The 14535-nt window shown below is 50.3% G+C and overlaps 1 protein-coding gene across 2 annotated transcripts in view; it reads right to left on the bottom strand.

Annotated features, from left to right (window-relative positions):
* Positions 1 to 696: 696 nt before the first annotated feature.
* Vash2 (vasohibin 2) overlaps positions 697 to 14535 on the bottom strand; it is a 31115-nt gene continuing 17276 nt past the window's right edge. The window contains exons 6-9 of one of the 2 annotated variants that reach the window (XM_052200153.1): positions 13595 to 13976; positions 10998 to 11113; positions 6699 to 6767; positions 697 to 3150 (exon numbers count right to left, since the gene is read on the bottom strand). In XM_052200153.1, coding sequence (XP_052056113.1) covers positions 3078 to 3150; positions 6699 to 6767; positions 10998 to 11113; positions 13595 to 13976 — 640 coding nt within the window. In that variant the 3' untranslated portion in view covers positions 697 to 3077. The remainder of the gene's footprint in view (positions 3151 to 6698; positions 6768 to 10997; positions 11114 to 13594; positions 13977 to 14535) is intronic. The other variant, XM_052200154.1, reaches the window with a different exon arrangement.

Consider the following 14535-nt stretch of genomic DNA (forward strand, 5'->3'; position numbering starts at 1 on the left):
ATTTACCTCTCAAGCATAGTTTGGCAGGTAAGGCTAAAGTATGAAATATCCATGTGCTGTGTGTGTGTGTGTGTGTGTGTGTGTGTGTGTAGAAGCCAGAGGTGAGCCCTCTGGAGCCATCCACCTTTTATTTTTAAGATAGGTTCTCTCGCTGGCCTGGAACATGCCAAAGTAGGGTAAGCTAGCAGGCCAGCAAGGCTTAATGGCCCTGCCTGCTGCCTTGTGTGGGTTTCTGGCTTTTCACGTGGGTCCTGGGGATCGCACTCAGGCTCCTAACTGAGCCATCTCCCCAATGCAAAGGGAAAGTGTGATGATGTCCTAGTTTGTACTGCACCTTTTGCAATTAAGACAATAGATGCTTGAAATCTTGTCTTTCACGATTGAATATCTGCTAGTTTTTGATCTTTTGTTTAAAAAAAAAAGTTAGAAGGCATAGAGTCCTTTGTACTGTAAGCTGTAATACATTATCTGCACATTTGTTGGGCTTTGTGGTAAGTGTGCTGAGGTGTAGATGCTGGCCTGTCCCCTTCCTCTGCTCTTTCATTCCCTTTTCAGTCATTGTTAGTTAGGATGAGGCTAAGAGGCAAGTGACTGACGTACACAAAAATAGAGTAATATTTAACAAAGTCTGGAAGAGGAAAGAAAATGGTCAATATGTTCAATAGGACAAAACAGCAGCAAAACATCATGAAGTCCTTCAGTTTTCAGAACGGTTTTATTACAGTTCCATGCTGTGTGGACACGTGATGAGAGAGATTCGAGCCTGAAGCATGCACTTGCGGTGTTCTATAGAATACCATCAAGTCTTCATGTACTTAGAAAAATACCCACTAAGACAATCCTGGGTCTTCTGAACTATTTTTTAAAAATGTATTGGCCAGATCAGAGTCTAAGAGAATAAACAAGAATCTGAAGTGTATTCAAAAAACTGCACAAGGCTGTACACAAAAGTCTAGCATGTGAAAGCCCTGTAGAGCGAGCTGAGGGGCTGCCACGGTGTCCCTGTCTCCCATGTCTGCTGAGGACATCCTGTGAAACCGCTGGCTCAAGGAAAGGGGCGTGCTCACGCTTCCCATGTTGTGGAACTCCCGGGCCACCTGTCACGACCAGCAGCAGTCAGCTTGCGACTTGACATTCCTCTGTGCGTCTTGCCATGGTGCATGGGATAAGCGCGTTCCTGTCAACTCATAAGTTTCCTCCTCCTCACAGCCGGGCTAAGGTCAGTCTGAGAGGTAAAATGTGCTGGGTTCATTTTTGCCGCCTTATTCCAATAAACTATTGCATTAGAATGTGGGTGTTTCAGGGCTTCCTTCTGTTTTTTGGAAGGGAGTGTAACTATAGGCAGTATAATTGAGTGACAAAGAGCTTTTTAAATGATTCTGTGACTAACCTCGCCTTGAAAATTGAACCTAAAAGTCAGAAAGTAGTTGCAAAGGAGATTAAACAACAGAGTGTCTCAGCTGCCTGCTGTCTTTCCCCGTGCCACGCATCAAGGTTGTCCTGCTGTCTGGCGCTGTTCCCGTGACACAGGCAGCTGCAGGCACCTGGTCTGGTGGCTGCGCTTACCAGATTGCTTCTTGGACCATTTAAATGCACACGGCCCGAGGCTGACAACAGGTAGCTCGCGAGGACGTGTAGAGGAAGGATGCTTCCTTGGGTGCTGAGTATCAAACCAGCCGTGAGCACAGCCCAGGCCCATAACTCATCTTGAACTCCTCTGAAGAAAGCCATTGAGTTCAGAATTTGAAGCTTACAATTAGTTTCCTGGTCCTGTCGTCTAAAGGACACTAAGCTTTTCCAAGAAAACAATTTTTCAATAATAATAATAATAATACTGGCTTTAGGGTGGAATGGGGCATTTTTGCACATGCTTTTGCCCTCCTATGGCCCTAGATTTCCTGGCAGACTCCAGGAGCAGACCATTTACTTCTTAGAGCTCGCAGTCACAGCCAGAGGGGACCCGAGTTACCATGGTGACTGCACTAAGACAAATGGCTTGAAGCCCGCTTGTGCTTCCTCCTTCGTGGTCTGCAGGCAGAAGCTGCGCTGTAGTGGCCACAGGCAGGCTCTCTGTGCTTCAGGGCCTGGGTAACACTGAAGCACAGCACTGTGCTGGGACTTTTCCTTTAAGCCAGGCTTGCTCCCCAAGGTCCTGGTTCCCCCAGTGCCTCCTAATGCCTGAAGACAGCTACTGAAAACAGTCTGTCATGTCTGCCTTCATGGGAGGCAGCAGAACACACTAACCACGAGGAGCCACGAGGAACCAGCGCTGGCCAGACGCACGTCTGCCCTCCTGTCTGGGATGTCTTCAGCGCTGCTGCGTTTTTCAGGAGCACATGATCTCTTGTGCTTTTTCTTGCCTCAGAAAAGGCTTAAATGTTAGCAACAGCATGAACTAGAGCTTCTTAGCATGCTTGTTAGAAGAAAACCTGTCAGCAGATGCTTTAAGAAAAGTGACTCCAAGATCCTAAAGTGTTTTCCCTTATTGCCAGAATTTCAGTGCTTCTAAAGCATTTGCATATAACAACTTAAATCTCATCTCATGTGTGAACCAGAAAAAAAAAACAACAAAAAGCCCTCTAAACCATCGAGATCCCTATAGGAAAACCATACAAATTGAATATAAAAAACTCATTAAGATTGCATATCTGGTGCCAAAATGTTGAGGTAATATCAACTGCTTAAAAAAGGCCCACCCATCTTTGCTTGTTATTGCTGAGAAGACGGTAATACTGGCGGAGTCGCCTACTGTACCACAAGTTGGAGGAACTCCATAGACGGTTAATGTAGCTGAGGCGTAATGTCCAAAGCAAGCGGAACAGTCAGCAAATGGAAAAGTAGAAAACCACAGTCAACATTGTTGAGATCCTGAGTGAGGGAGTCAGTCAACCCAGGGGTTTGTCTATCACTTCAGCCCAGTCATGCCTGCTGCCCAGTGAATTTTTCAAAACCCACTCATATTCTATCTCCAGGTAAGTCCTTCAAAGTCACAAAACTCCACACGTTGCAGTTCCTCCTGAAGCTGCTGGGTAAAGTGCAGAAAAGAGCACCATAGAAGCTTTGCCGGCCTGGCTTGGCTAGATCCGGATCTGATAGCCCACGTCGTTCAGAGTGCTGAGGCCAGCCCCCTTCTTCTCCGTCAGAGCAGGCCTAGGGTAAAGGCAGAAGGATGGTAGAGAGGGAGGGTCCAACACAGGAATGAAGCCTTCAAGGGCCTCCAGAGTGGTTAGCCAACCCGTCCGATATTTGCCTGCTCTCTTCACCCCAACTCTGGGCTCCCAATCCTTGATTTATCTTGACAGATTTCAAGGAAAGGCTTTCAATGAAGAAATGTAAAAGCATTTGTGGTATTAGCCTTTTAAGCTAGAACTTAATCACATCGACTTTGTAAAAACTAACGCAAACAAAAAACCTTGAGAAAAATTAATACCACAGCAAAATGAATCACTCTCACTCTTTGGAGAGACAGGATTTCACTGTTTACCAGGGGAGCCCCAGACTTGCACCCTCTAGCCTGTCTTCCATGGTCTGATAGAACAGGTGCTTAGCACCAAGTTCAGCACTACAGCTTTTGAAACCCACAAGTTTCAAAAAGTCTCGGGTCCTCACAAGTCATACCACACAGGACTAGACTGAACTCTCTTGGCAACAGTGAGCTCAGGGAGGTAAGGTTTTGGTGGACATTCTCAGTTACCCAGAGATGATGGCTCACACAGTAGGCTTGAGTGCATAAAATCAAGATGCACTGCACAGCTGTGGTAGCAAGTCTTAATCCCAGCACTCAGGAGGCAGAGGCAGGTGGATCTCTGAGTTTGAGGCCAGCCTTGTCTACAGAGTAAGTTCTAGGACAGCCAGAGATATGTAGAGAAACCCTGTCTCCAAAAAAAAAAAAAAAAAAATCTATGTGTACCTTTCAGAAATCACTGAAACCCAGAGCAAAGCATCTTTGCTAAGAAACTCCTAAGGCACGTGGCAGCTTTCCAGGGTGACACTGTGTAAGCATCCTGACAGCTTGCAATAGCTGATGAACCCCTTGTCACCGAGGGCCGACATGACCAGGCAGCCCTTGAACTTGGAATCCTCCTGCCTCTCAAGTAGTCACTAAGAGATTCTGACATCTTGATCTATCGCTATGAAACAGCTCCACAGTGCTCACTAGATCTACCAACTTGCTACTTGACCCCACTAAAGAAGTTGCATCTCAGTCTCCTGTGGATGTTGGCATGTATTAGTCAGTACCACATTTGTGTGTCTTCTCATGGTTCCTGGGATTCCCACAGTAATTCACAATGGAAATGTAAGTGGATGTATGCACACTTCACACAACGGTGTCAAAAGAGCTCAAGGCCTTCAGGGTGATGGTGGCGTGGTCCGGTCATGCCCTAGAGATCAGCTATGTTAAACACTCTACAAACCTTGAAGAGTGGCTTTCAGGACCCACCTGGGGACGCTTCATGGGTTAACAGCCAAAAGGAAAGTTAACCTCTCCTTTTAAGGAAACATGGCAGAAAAAAAGAAAAAGTTGGCCTTTGGAGAGGCCAACTCCAGTAAAGAGATGGTCTTCCCTTTTTTCCCCTTGTAGATGTTCGTGTGAGGATGTGTATGGAGGTGTGTGTCTGAGTATGTCCATGTTTGTTGTGAGGATGTGTGTGGAAGTATGTGTCCGAGTGCGTCCATGGCATGTGAAGGCCAGGGGCTGACCTGTTATCTTCCTTAATTACTTCACCTAATTTAAGTTTATTTTCTTGAGATGGGATCTCTCACTGGATGTTCAGCTTGTAGACTGAGATAAGCTGGCTTCTAGAAAGCCTCTCATCACCCTGTCTCCCTTGCGCCACACCTGGGCTTATAGTGCATGCACTGCCATACTGGCTTGTTACATGGTATCAGAGATCTGAACTCAGGGACCTGAAGCTTGTGTAACAAGCAGTCAGCTGAGCCGTATCTCCAGCCCCTCTTTTCTACAGATTGCCTCAATATTCACTAAACTGGTCCTGAACTTGAGGACACAAGTGATCTTCCTGGCTCCCCCCTCTCAACTGGAAAAACCAGATGTACTACCACATCAGGCTCCTCTGGAGCCTCTAACCTGCTCTTGAGCTAACCCCACTCAAAAGGCTCTGTGGACAGCCATCAGAAAAGGGCGACAGGGAATTGACTCCCAGAGTTGGTTTAAGTTGACAGAGGCTTTGAAACACAGAGTCCGATCTCCTTCCCCATGTTCCTCTAAGAACCCCTGGTGGGTGGAGTTGAGAGGTGAAACTGCTCTTTGTAGAGAGAGACTTTGACTGAGTCATTAAAGGCACTTGTCACCAAGGATGACCCACATGATGGAATGTAAGAACACACAGGTTGTCCTCTGACCCTCACATGTATGTGTGTTCTTACACATATAAATGTAGTGATAATGAGACCAAAACACTCCAACGGAGCAGAGACAAGCCCCTGGGGGAGGGGAAGGCTGTCTCCCTTTAGAAACTTGATCTTACTTGAGGCTGGTGAAGTCACTCTTACCATCCCACTCCACTGACTGTTGTGTCAACCCAATGACACAGATGTTCCTAAAGAGATTATTTAGGCAAGTGCAAAGACAGAGAGGAATGCAGAACTGGAAGGGGCTCCAGCTGCGAGCGAGCAGAGGGAGCGTAAGGCCCTGGAACCAGGTCCCTGCTGACAGCCTCAAGCCAACTGTGGTTATTTTCTTCCCTGAGCACTCAGCTGATTTAGAAACCCTTAAGTGAAGATGAGAAAACATCAGGACAATGGCATCCACGAGACAGACTCTCCTGATGCAGACTAGCTCAGCAAGCCCAGCATCTGAAGCCACTGGGGCGTGGCCAAAGTCATCCCTTTTAAAAAGCAAGACTAGCTAGCTGGACCAAAGCCTGCTTGAAGGAGGCTATGGGCAGGAGAGAAGAGCCCTTTGTTGAACTATGTCTGGGAGCCAGGGGTGCTGGTCTAGCCTCTGATGCTGGTCTAGCCTGTGGTTATGGTGGATGTATGTGTCAGCAGAGGGAGGAGTCAGCTTGGAGTTTGCATGTCTCCTGTGGTCCCTGCTCTCCAATCTTTCTTTTGCTGCTGTCTTCTGTTATCCTTCCCTTTCCTGCATGGTGACCCGAGTCCTTCCTTCCCTAGTCCTGTCCCATAGGAGCCGAGGTATAAGAGGAACCATCCCTTCCCACTCACCTCAGTCCATAGATACCCTTTGAGACTCCCCCTACCCTCCAAATGCAGATAGAGAGCGGAAGTGGCCAGGATTCTGATGTAGACAAGAGTGTGGCCTTACTGCTCTGTAGTACTCTCCTCAGGCCCCCACAAATGCAGGGTTCCCCATGACCACGCTGTTCCAAGGCCACTTGGCTTACAAGTAGCTCCCTTCTCCACACTCCCCACTGGAAAGAGTTAATGAGAGGCTCCTTGGGAACCTGCTCAGCTAGAGAAAAAGGCTATGGATATAGGCTGGAATCTGAGGGCCTTGGGAGTTGAGTACAGCCACCCCACATTTTTTGAGAAGTTTACAATATACTGGCCTATGACTGCCCCCCAGGAGCTACGATAGACCTCCTACAGAAGGGGATGGAAGGGGAACACCTGGGGACCCAGCTCCTCCTAGCCCTTCTTTCCACTTTCAAGACACTCTATAGTGTCAGGAGGGGTGGGGACAAGTAGGGCCCTGGCACCCACAGCTTAGAACTCACAACTGTAGCTGTCTAACAGCTGTCTTCCTCGGATGCAGATGAAGGTGCTGGTGTGGCCGATTGTTGTGGCTGCATGACAAAGTAGCAGAGATTAGGAGCTGGGGCAAAGAAAGCTAGTTCTCTTTCTTGCTTGGTGAGGGTGACTCAGACACACATCTCAGATTGACTTCAGTGAGGCCTGAGCATGAGGACCAGCCAAATTTACCTGGAGACCATCTCAGTCAGAGGCCCGCCGGGACTGGACAAATCTGGAGTATGATTGGCCATCAACACTTTCATCTTACCACGTTGGTTGTTAATATAAATGCTTTACCTTGGTCCATAAAGCCCAGTGGGGGTGGGTCTGCTTCTGAATGGCTTTGGGGAGCTCAAATTGTGGTCCCCACCCAGCAGCAGATCTGAGGGCTTGTCAAAAATAAAAACTCAGATTCCTGTCCCAAAGCTGCTGGCTCAGAAGCTCCGGGGAAGGGTGATCCCCCGATTCTGATTTGGAACAAGGCCCCTCTGAGAACCAGGATCCACTTGTCAGTGAGGCCCTCAGCCTGGGCTCTGCTCAATCTGCAACCATGGTTGTCTTTTCCAGATAGCATGGCTTCCTCCTCCCCTGGCACAAGGCCAGGGGAGGCACAAGCCATCAGCCTCTCTGCTTGTCTGTCTGCCTGGAGCCCCTAAGCCCACACTGTAGCATCCCAGCCCTCTGACCCTGGCTGCCCAAAAACCTTGCTTCCTGAATTCACCACTTTCTTTTTGAACCTTCACCTCTTGCTCCTGGTTATTTCCACCTTGTCGTCAAAGACAGTGTAGTTCTCTTCAGTTCTGCAAGGAAAAAGCCCAGAGGGAAGACACTATGTTCTACAGACTACTTCAAGGAATCCACTCTAATTCTGCTCCTCTTCACAAATAAGGAAACCAAGGCCCAAAGAAATGGTTTGCCCAAAGCCACCATCCTGGTTCCCGGAGTCTCAGTCAGAGCTCATCCTGTTTGCTGTTCTAGCTCCCCCATTTTGTCCCTTTCCCACAGGCTCATGCCCTGTCACGCTGCTCCAAAGATCCCCAGAGACCCCAGTATCTTCCACTCCTCAGGCTCTGCTCCTCCCCAGCCCTCACTGCCCACGCTGTGATGGAGTTGGCACATTCACCACTGGAGCATGAGTCCTCACCGTGGTCCTCCTGGAGCTCCCATCATGGGGGTGAAATGAGCCATGGGGCATGAGGGCAGGGGGGTGACAAAAGTGAACCCCTCTTCTTGGAGACTGTCCTTCCTGGCTTGGAGGCCACCACCTGCCCTCCTCATTCTTTCTCCTCACACCCAGGATCTTCGATGCACCAGGTGGGCAGAAGGGTTAGTGGGTTCCCCAGAGTGGGGCTGTTGAGGTTTCGTCTTTTGCTATTGTATTGTAGCACTAAATCCTGGTTGCCCCCAGGGGTGAGAGGACCCCCACATAGACCCAAGTAACACTTAACCCTGCCCCCAAGTTATCCCTGATTGGTGAATAAAGATGCCTATAGCTTTTAGTTGAGATAGGTGGAGCATTCGGTTCCCAAGCTTGGGGTTGGAGGAAAACCATGAGGAAAAGAACCATGAGGAGGGAGAAGGGGAGGAAGGCGCCATGGGGTAAGGGATCATAAGACCTGTCCATGTGGGCCAGCCACATGTTAAGAGCAGCCCGTGTGGAACAAGTCATAACTCGGAGTTACTGATAGGGAGGTAAAATAACAGCTTAGAGGGTACATATCTGCCCAGCTCTAGCATTGTTTAAGGCTTATTATAAATATAAAAATCATGGGTCTTTTATCTGGGCCCTGAATGATCAAAGGTGAGGTAGAAACCCCAGACTGAGAGTAAATATTTATTATAACAGTGCAGCAGGGACTCACACTCACCACTGACAAGGACAACAGCACGCGGAGCAGAGTCTCCCTCTTAGCCATCCCTGCCTCATCTGCTATTGGTCTCTGCTCTCTCTGGCCTCCCCAGAGCTCCTCATGGCTTTCTTCTCTCCTCACCAATGAGCCACTGTTTGAACTGCCACTCCTGCGTAGGAGCCTTCAATTTTAAAGCTGTCCTTAAACCCCAGGTCTCTACTATCAGTGTCTTTTAGAACATTCCTGCTGGGAGCTAAGGAAGCACCGCAAAGCCCCGCAGTTTCACTCATGCTTTCCCCGGCCTCTACAACAAACCATCACTGTCAGGCTCCTGACCTTGTCCTGATTGCCACTCTGCCCTGTCACCTGTAGTCACTCCACTCACTTATTGTCACTGGTCAAGAACTTCTCCCACCTCTGCCTACACTGGGTTCCTATGGGTCCAGGGAATCCAGCCAGAAACATGGACTCAGAAATGTTGAACTGCCAATAGCTGTCACTCTGGGCAGAGATCATTGCCCCAGAGGAGCACTGCTCCCGGATACTGCCCGGGAGGTTCTCTGGGGAAGAGTACCCTCTGTGGGCAGTTCAACCTCTACTGCTCATGGGAGCTTCAGAGGAATTCATGACTGTTACCTTCATGGACAAGAGGGGACAATAGATCAAAAGACAGGCTTCCCTTTCTGCTGCTGGCTCTGTGTCACTGAGCTGTCAGGAAGGGTTTTCTGTTCACAGCTCTGAGACAGCTGCACAGCTGGAATGGACAACTGAGTCAAGGGAGCTTGGGCTCAGTGAGGGTGGGTGTCAAGGTCAGAGATGACATGGTGAGGGTGGGTGTCAAGGTCAGAGATGACATGGTGAGGGTGGGGGTCAAGGTCAGAAGGTGACATGGTGAGGGTGGGGGTCAAGGTCAGAGATGACATGGTGAGGGTGGGGGTCAAGGTCAGAGATGACATGGTGAGGGTGGGGGTCAAGGTCAGAAGGTGACATGGTGAGGGTGGGGGTCAAGGTCAGACATGACATGGTGAGGGTGGGGGTCAAGGTCAGAAGGTGACATGGTGAGGGTGGGAGTCAAGGTCAGACATGACATGGTGAGGGTGGGGGTCAAGGTCAGAGATGACATGGTGAGGGTGGGGGTCAAGGTCAGAAGGTGACATGGTGAGGGTGGGGGTCAAGGTCAAAGACAGGCATTGAGGGCAAGACTGCGAGGCCACACAAGGAAGGTGGGGTGCCATTGGCCTCTCTAAGAAATGGCCATAGGCTGGAGCATCCAGATCTCAGCCTTTCTTGCCATAGAAGTCCTGGACTCCCTCTTCCCCTCCTGGATGCCTGTCATTTTAGCAAGTGTCTGCTAGCTGTCCATGCTACACCGGGGGAGGGAAGGGGAGGAAAGGGAACATTGGGATGTGGAGTGACAAGCAAGAACCTTCTTTGAAGCACTTTGTCCTGTCCTGCTATCCCTCTCCCCTGCCACCTCCCTAGAGTCTAGGGAGTTGTGCTGGCTCCCTTTCTAACCAGCTGTAGGACTTGGGACCAAGATAAAACTCTCTCTGTGCAGGTCTCCTCATCCAGAAGTGAACACTGCAGAACCTTTCCCTTCATAGCCTACTGAATGGACATGTTGATCAGAGCATGCTTTTTTGAAATTGGTTTACCATTAAGAAGCCACACTCGTCATGTGATCTAATTAGATGTTCGACAGCGTTGGCTAACAGGTGAGGAATCTTTCTTAGCCTTTTACAAATTGCAAACTCTGGCTCCCTCAGGACCAGGATCTGCTTGACCACATGGCTACTGTGCGGCTGGGCAGGGACTCAACCAAGACTTCCGTGTATTGCCCCAGTCCCCAGTAAGTGGCCATCGTGACAATCCCCACTGTCATTATTTTAGCAAGCAGTGACTTTTTAGTGTTTATGTGACTATGGCCTCGGGACTGGCTAGCTGGACATCCCTAATTACTCTGGGAACTCGCAGCAACTCAACTGTCATGACTTGTATGAGTCATTCTGACCTAAGGAAGAGCTGCGGCAGTGTCACCAGCCTGTGGTAGTTAGCCAAGGATGAGGAACAGCCTGGAAGCATCCCTGGGCCACTACTGGCTGACAGCAACCATATACTGCTGGGAACAATAGAATGCAGGCCTCTGGAATTGACAAATTTGAACTCAGACCCAGGAGAGTCGCAAAAATGCCAGGCAGTTCTTATGCAGCTAAGCTGATTCCAGATCCAAGGTTCTAATTCTATTTCCAGCGTTCTTCCGTTCTTACGTCTGCCCTGGTTCAACTCATCTTCAGTAGAGCACCACCCAGGGTGGCTAGCACCATAGCACTGCTTCTATGCATGACCTGCGAATAGGGAGCCCCTCAGAGAGGACCCAGCTTTACCCCGCAGGCTGGGACACCCGTGTGCTAGGAACGCGAAAATGGCACTCACGATTTGTCTCTTCTGCCGAGCCTCCTCGGAGGGCTTGCTTGGCTCCTTCGTGGAGACAGGGACTGTCCCCGGCTCCTCACTTGGCTTGGAGAGTGGGCACTTGCAGGTTTCAAGATCTGAAGAAGACAGGAGAAATTAGCCACACCGCTCCTAAAGGCACTCATCTGTCACCTTCCCACAGCACAACACCCCAACATCCAAGATGCACTGGGAAAAGACAAGGGTCCCACTTCCTGGAGTGCAAGATGGAGCAGCACGGCATCCCCAGCCCCTCAGCCTCCTGGAGCTGACCCCGGTGTTTCTCACCCTGGGAGGCCCTCAGCCTCCTGGAGCTGACCCTGGTGTTTCTCACCCTGGGAGGCCCTCAGCCTCCTGGAGCTGACCCTGGTGTTTCTCACCCTGGGAGGCCCTCAGCCTCCTAGAGCTGACCCTGGTGTTTCTCACCCTGGGAGCCCCTCAGCCTCCTGGAGCTGACCCTGGTGTTTCTCACCCTGGAAGGCCCTCAGCCGTCTCTTACAGTTCTCCAGAAACCAGCTGCTGCTGACCCCACTTCCCACCCACATCTGCTCACAGGGTAGGCTTCAGAGCACCACCCCATGTTCTGAAGAGAGGACAAGCAAGCCTGAATCAGAACAGTCATTGTCTCTTAATGACTCAACAGGCCCTGGAGGGCCAGGGACAAGGCAGTGTGCTGCCACCACAGAGGGGAGCTGACAGGGGGGAGAGTGGATAGTGAGACCATCTACCCAGCTCTGCATGGCGAATGTTGCTCCTGTTTATCGTGACACCAGATGGTAAAGGCCTTGCAACTTAGGCCACACAGATGCAGCGACTCTAAGACGGGGTGACAATCTTAGCCGGAGATATAACTTCCTGATCTCTCATTTTTAGATCTTAGTTGATAGAAAGAATTGAGAAGAGAGATGCTGCTTTCTTTGCAATATCTGAGATGGTTTCATCTGTGGTTTGTGAAGCACCATTTGCCTCTCAGGGTCCTTGTTGGAATCAGTTCTAGGATCCCAAAGGGACACCAAAATCCATGGGTATCCAAGTCCCTTAGGTTTGCACATGATCTGTGTACCTCCTACTGTAGACAGACTCACAACCTGAATGACCTGTAATGCCTAAGGCATGATAGTTGTTCAACTATGCATTATTTAGGGAATGATTAGAAGAAAACTATATTTTCAGCACAGCTGCAAGTTTTTTTTCCTCTTGTCCTTGATCCACAGTTGGCAAAATCTGCCGCCAAAAAAGGCAGGTCAGATCACAGGCAGAGACTAACCATCCAGTCAAACAAGGATGCAGAGGTTTCCTTCCTACAGTGGCCACTAAGTAAGAAACACTTCCTGCCATCTAGACAGAGCCTCAGATAGTGTGAGAACTAAATCTGCACTCTCAGTTTGATGGGATTGAGGGCCTCACAGGGAGACAACTCTTCAAGATCTGTGAGGAAGACCCTGACTAGGTGAACTGAGGTGGAAACCACACGCTAACGTGGGCAGTGCCATCCCATGGGCTGAAGCCAAACTGAATAAAAACGAGAAAGTGAACCGACACAGCGGACACATGCTTCAGGTTCCTACTACTGTCCCTTCCCGTGATGGAAAGCACCTGGAACTGAGAACCAGAATACCCTCCTCCCTCCCTTCTGGATGGTCAGGTCAGGGATTTTGTCCTTTGTATGAAGTAACCAAAACGGATGAGAAGAAAGCTCCCACACACCCTGGGCTCCCACACACCATGGGCTCCCACACACCCTGGCCTCCCACACACCATGGGCTCACACACACCATAGGCTCACACACACCATGGGCTCCCCCACAGCATGGGCTCCCACACACCATGGGCTCCCACACACCATGGGCTCCCCCACACCATGGGCTCCCACACAGCATGGGCTCCCACATACCATGGGCTCCCCCACAGCATGGGCTCTCACACACCATGGGCTCCCACACACCATGGGCTCACACACACCATGGGCTCACACACACCCTGGGCTCACACACACCATGGGCTCCCACACACCATGGGCTCCCACACACCATGGGCTCCCACACAGCATGGGCTCACACACACCATGGGCTCCCCCACAGCATGGGCTCACACACAGCATGGGCTCACACACAGCATGGGCTCACACACAGCATGGGCTCACACACACCATGGGCTCCCACACACCATGGGCTCCCACACACCATGGGCTCACACACACCATGGGCTCACACACACCATGGGCTCACACACACCATGGGCTCCCACACACCATGGGCTCCCACACACCATGGGCTCACACACACCATGGGCTCCCACACACCATGGGCTCCCACACACCATGGGCTCCCACACAGCATGGGCTCACACACACCATGGGCTCCCCCACAGCATGGGCTCACACACAGCATGGGCTCACACACAGCATGGGCTCACACACACCATGGGCTCCCACACACCATGGGCTCACACACACCATGGGCTCCCACACACCATGGGCTCACACACACCATGGGCTCACACACACCATGGGCTCACACACACCATGGGCTCACACACACCATGGGCTCACACACACCATGGGCTTATCCCGAACTCACCTTCATCCGCATGTCCCTGGCATACTTCTCCAGCTCCTTCCTGATGTCAGCCCTCAGCATCTTGGAGACATTGAGGACAAGTTGCTTCCACTCAATGGGCTGGAAGCTATGAGGCTCATGGGGGACGTACAGGCCAATCTTGACCTTCTTGACTGTGTGCAGGTATTTCTTATAGGAGTCTTCAAAGTCAAAGACAAGGTCACTCAGAGTCCGAAAGGCCAGTGGCTTGTCCATCAGCTCTGCCCTGCGGCTCATGCCCAGCGAGCCGTAGTAGCCATTGCAGTAAATCCCCAGCACAACGTGGTGAAAGTAGTTTCCTGAGAAATAGGTTTTAAAGCTGATAGGGAAGCGCTCGATGGAAGGCTGCCCGTTGGTGAGATATCTGAGGCAAGTGGAGTCAAGGAAAAGCCAGAGATTAAGATTTAGAGTGCCAGGCACGACACAGTGGTGCACGCCTTTAATCTCAGCACTTGGGAGGCAGAGGCTCGTGGACCACTGAGAGTTCAAGGCCAGCCTGGTTTGTAAATACAGTTCCAGGACAGACAGGGCTACAGAGAGAAATCTTGTCACACACACACAAAACAAACAAACAAACAAACAAAACAGCAGCAACAAAGCCAAAGAGTTCTGAGAGCATCCCTTCCAGAATATGATACACTACTGCTGGGGCCAGTGAGTCCATTCCCCTGTCTCCAGCAGCTTGGTATCTAACCTTCCCAGATGAATCCTTTACAAGGAATTTGCTGGGTGTCTTTGACTATCAACTCTCTGACGCACTACCAAAACCAAGTGAATACGGGATAAAGAGAAAACCTGCCGTCTTCAAAAGCTAACCGCAAAACAAAACAATAACCAGGCACCTTTTCCTTGTCTGGCCTCCACAGGTGTTTTTACTTGTGTGTGTGTGTGTGTGTATGTATGTGTGTGTGTATGTGTGTGTG

This window comes from Apodemus sylvaticus, chromosome 12, assembly GCF_947179515.1.
Source record: "Apodemus sylvaticus chromosome 12, mApoSyl1.1, whole genome shotgun sequence".
Lineage (NCBI taxonomy): Eukaryota > Metazoa > Chordata > Mammalia > Rodentia > Muridae > Apodemus > Apodemus sylvaticus.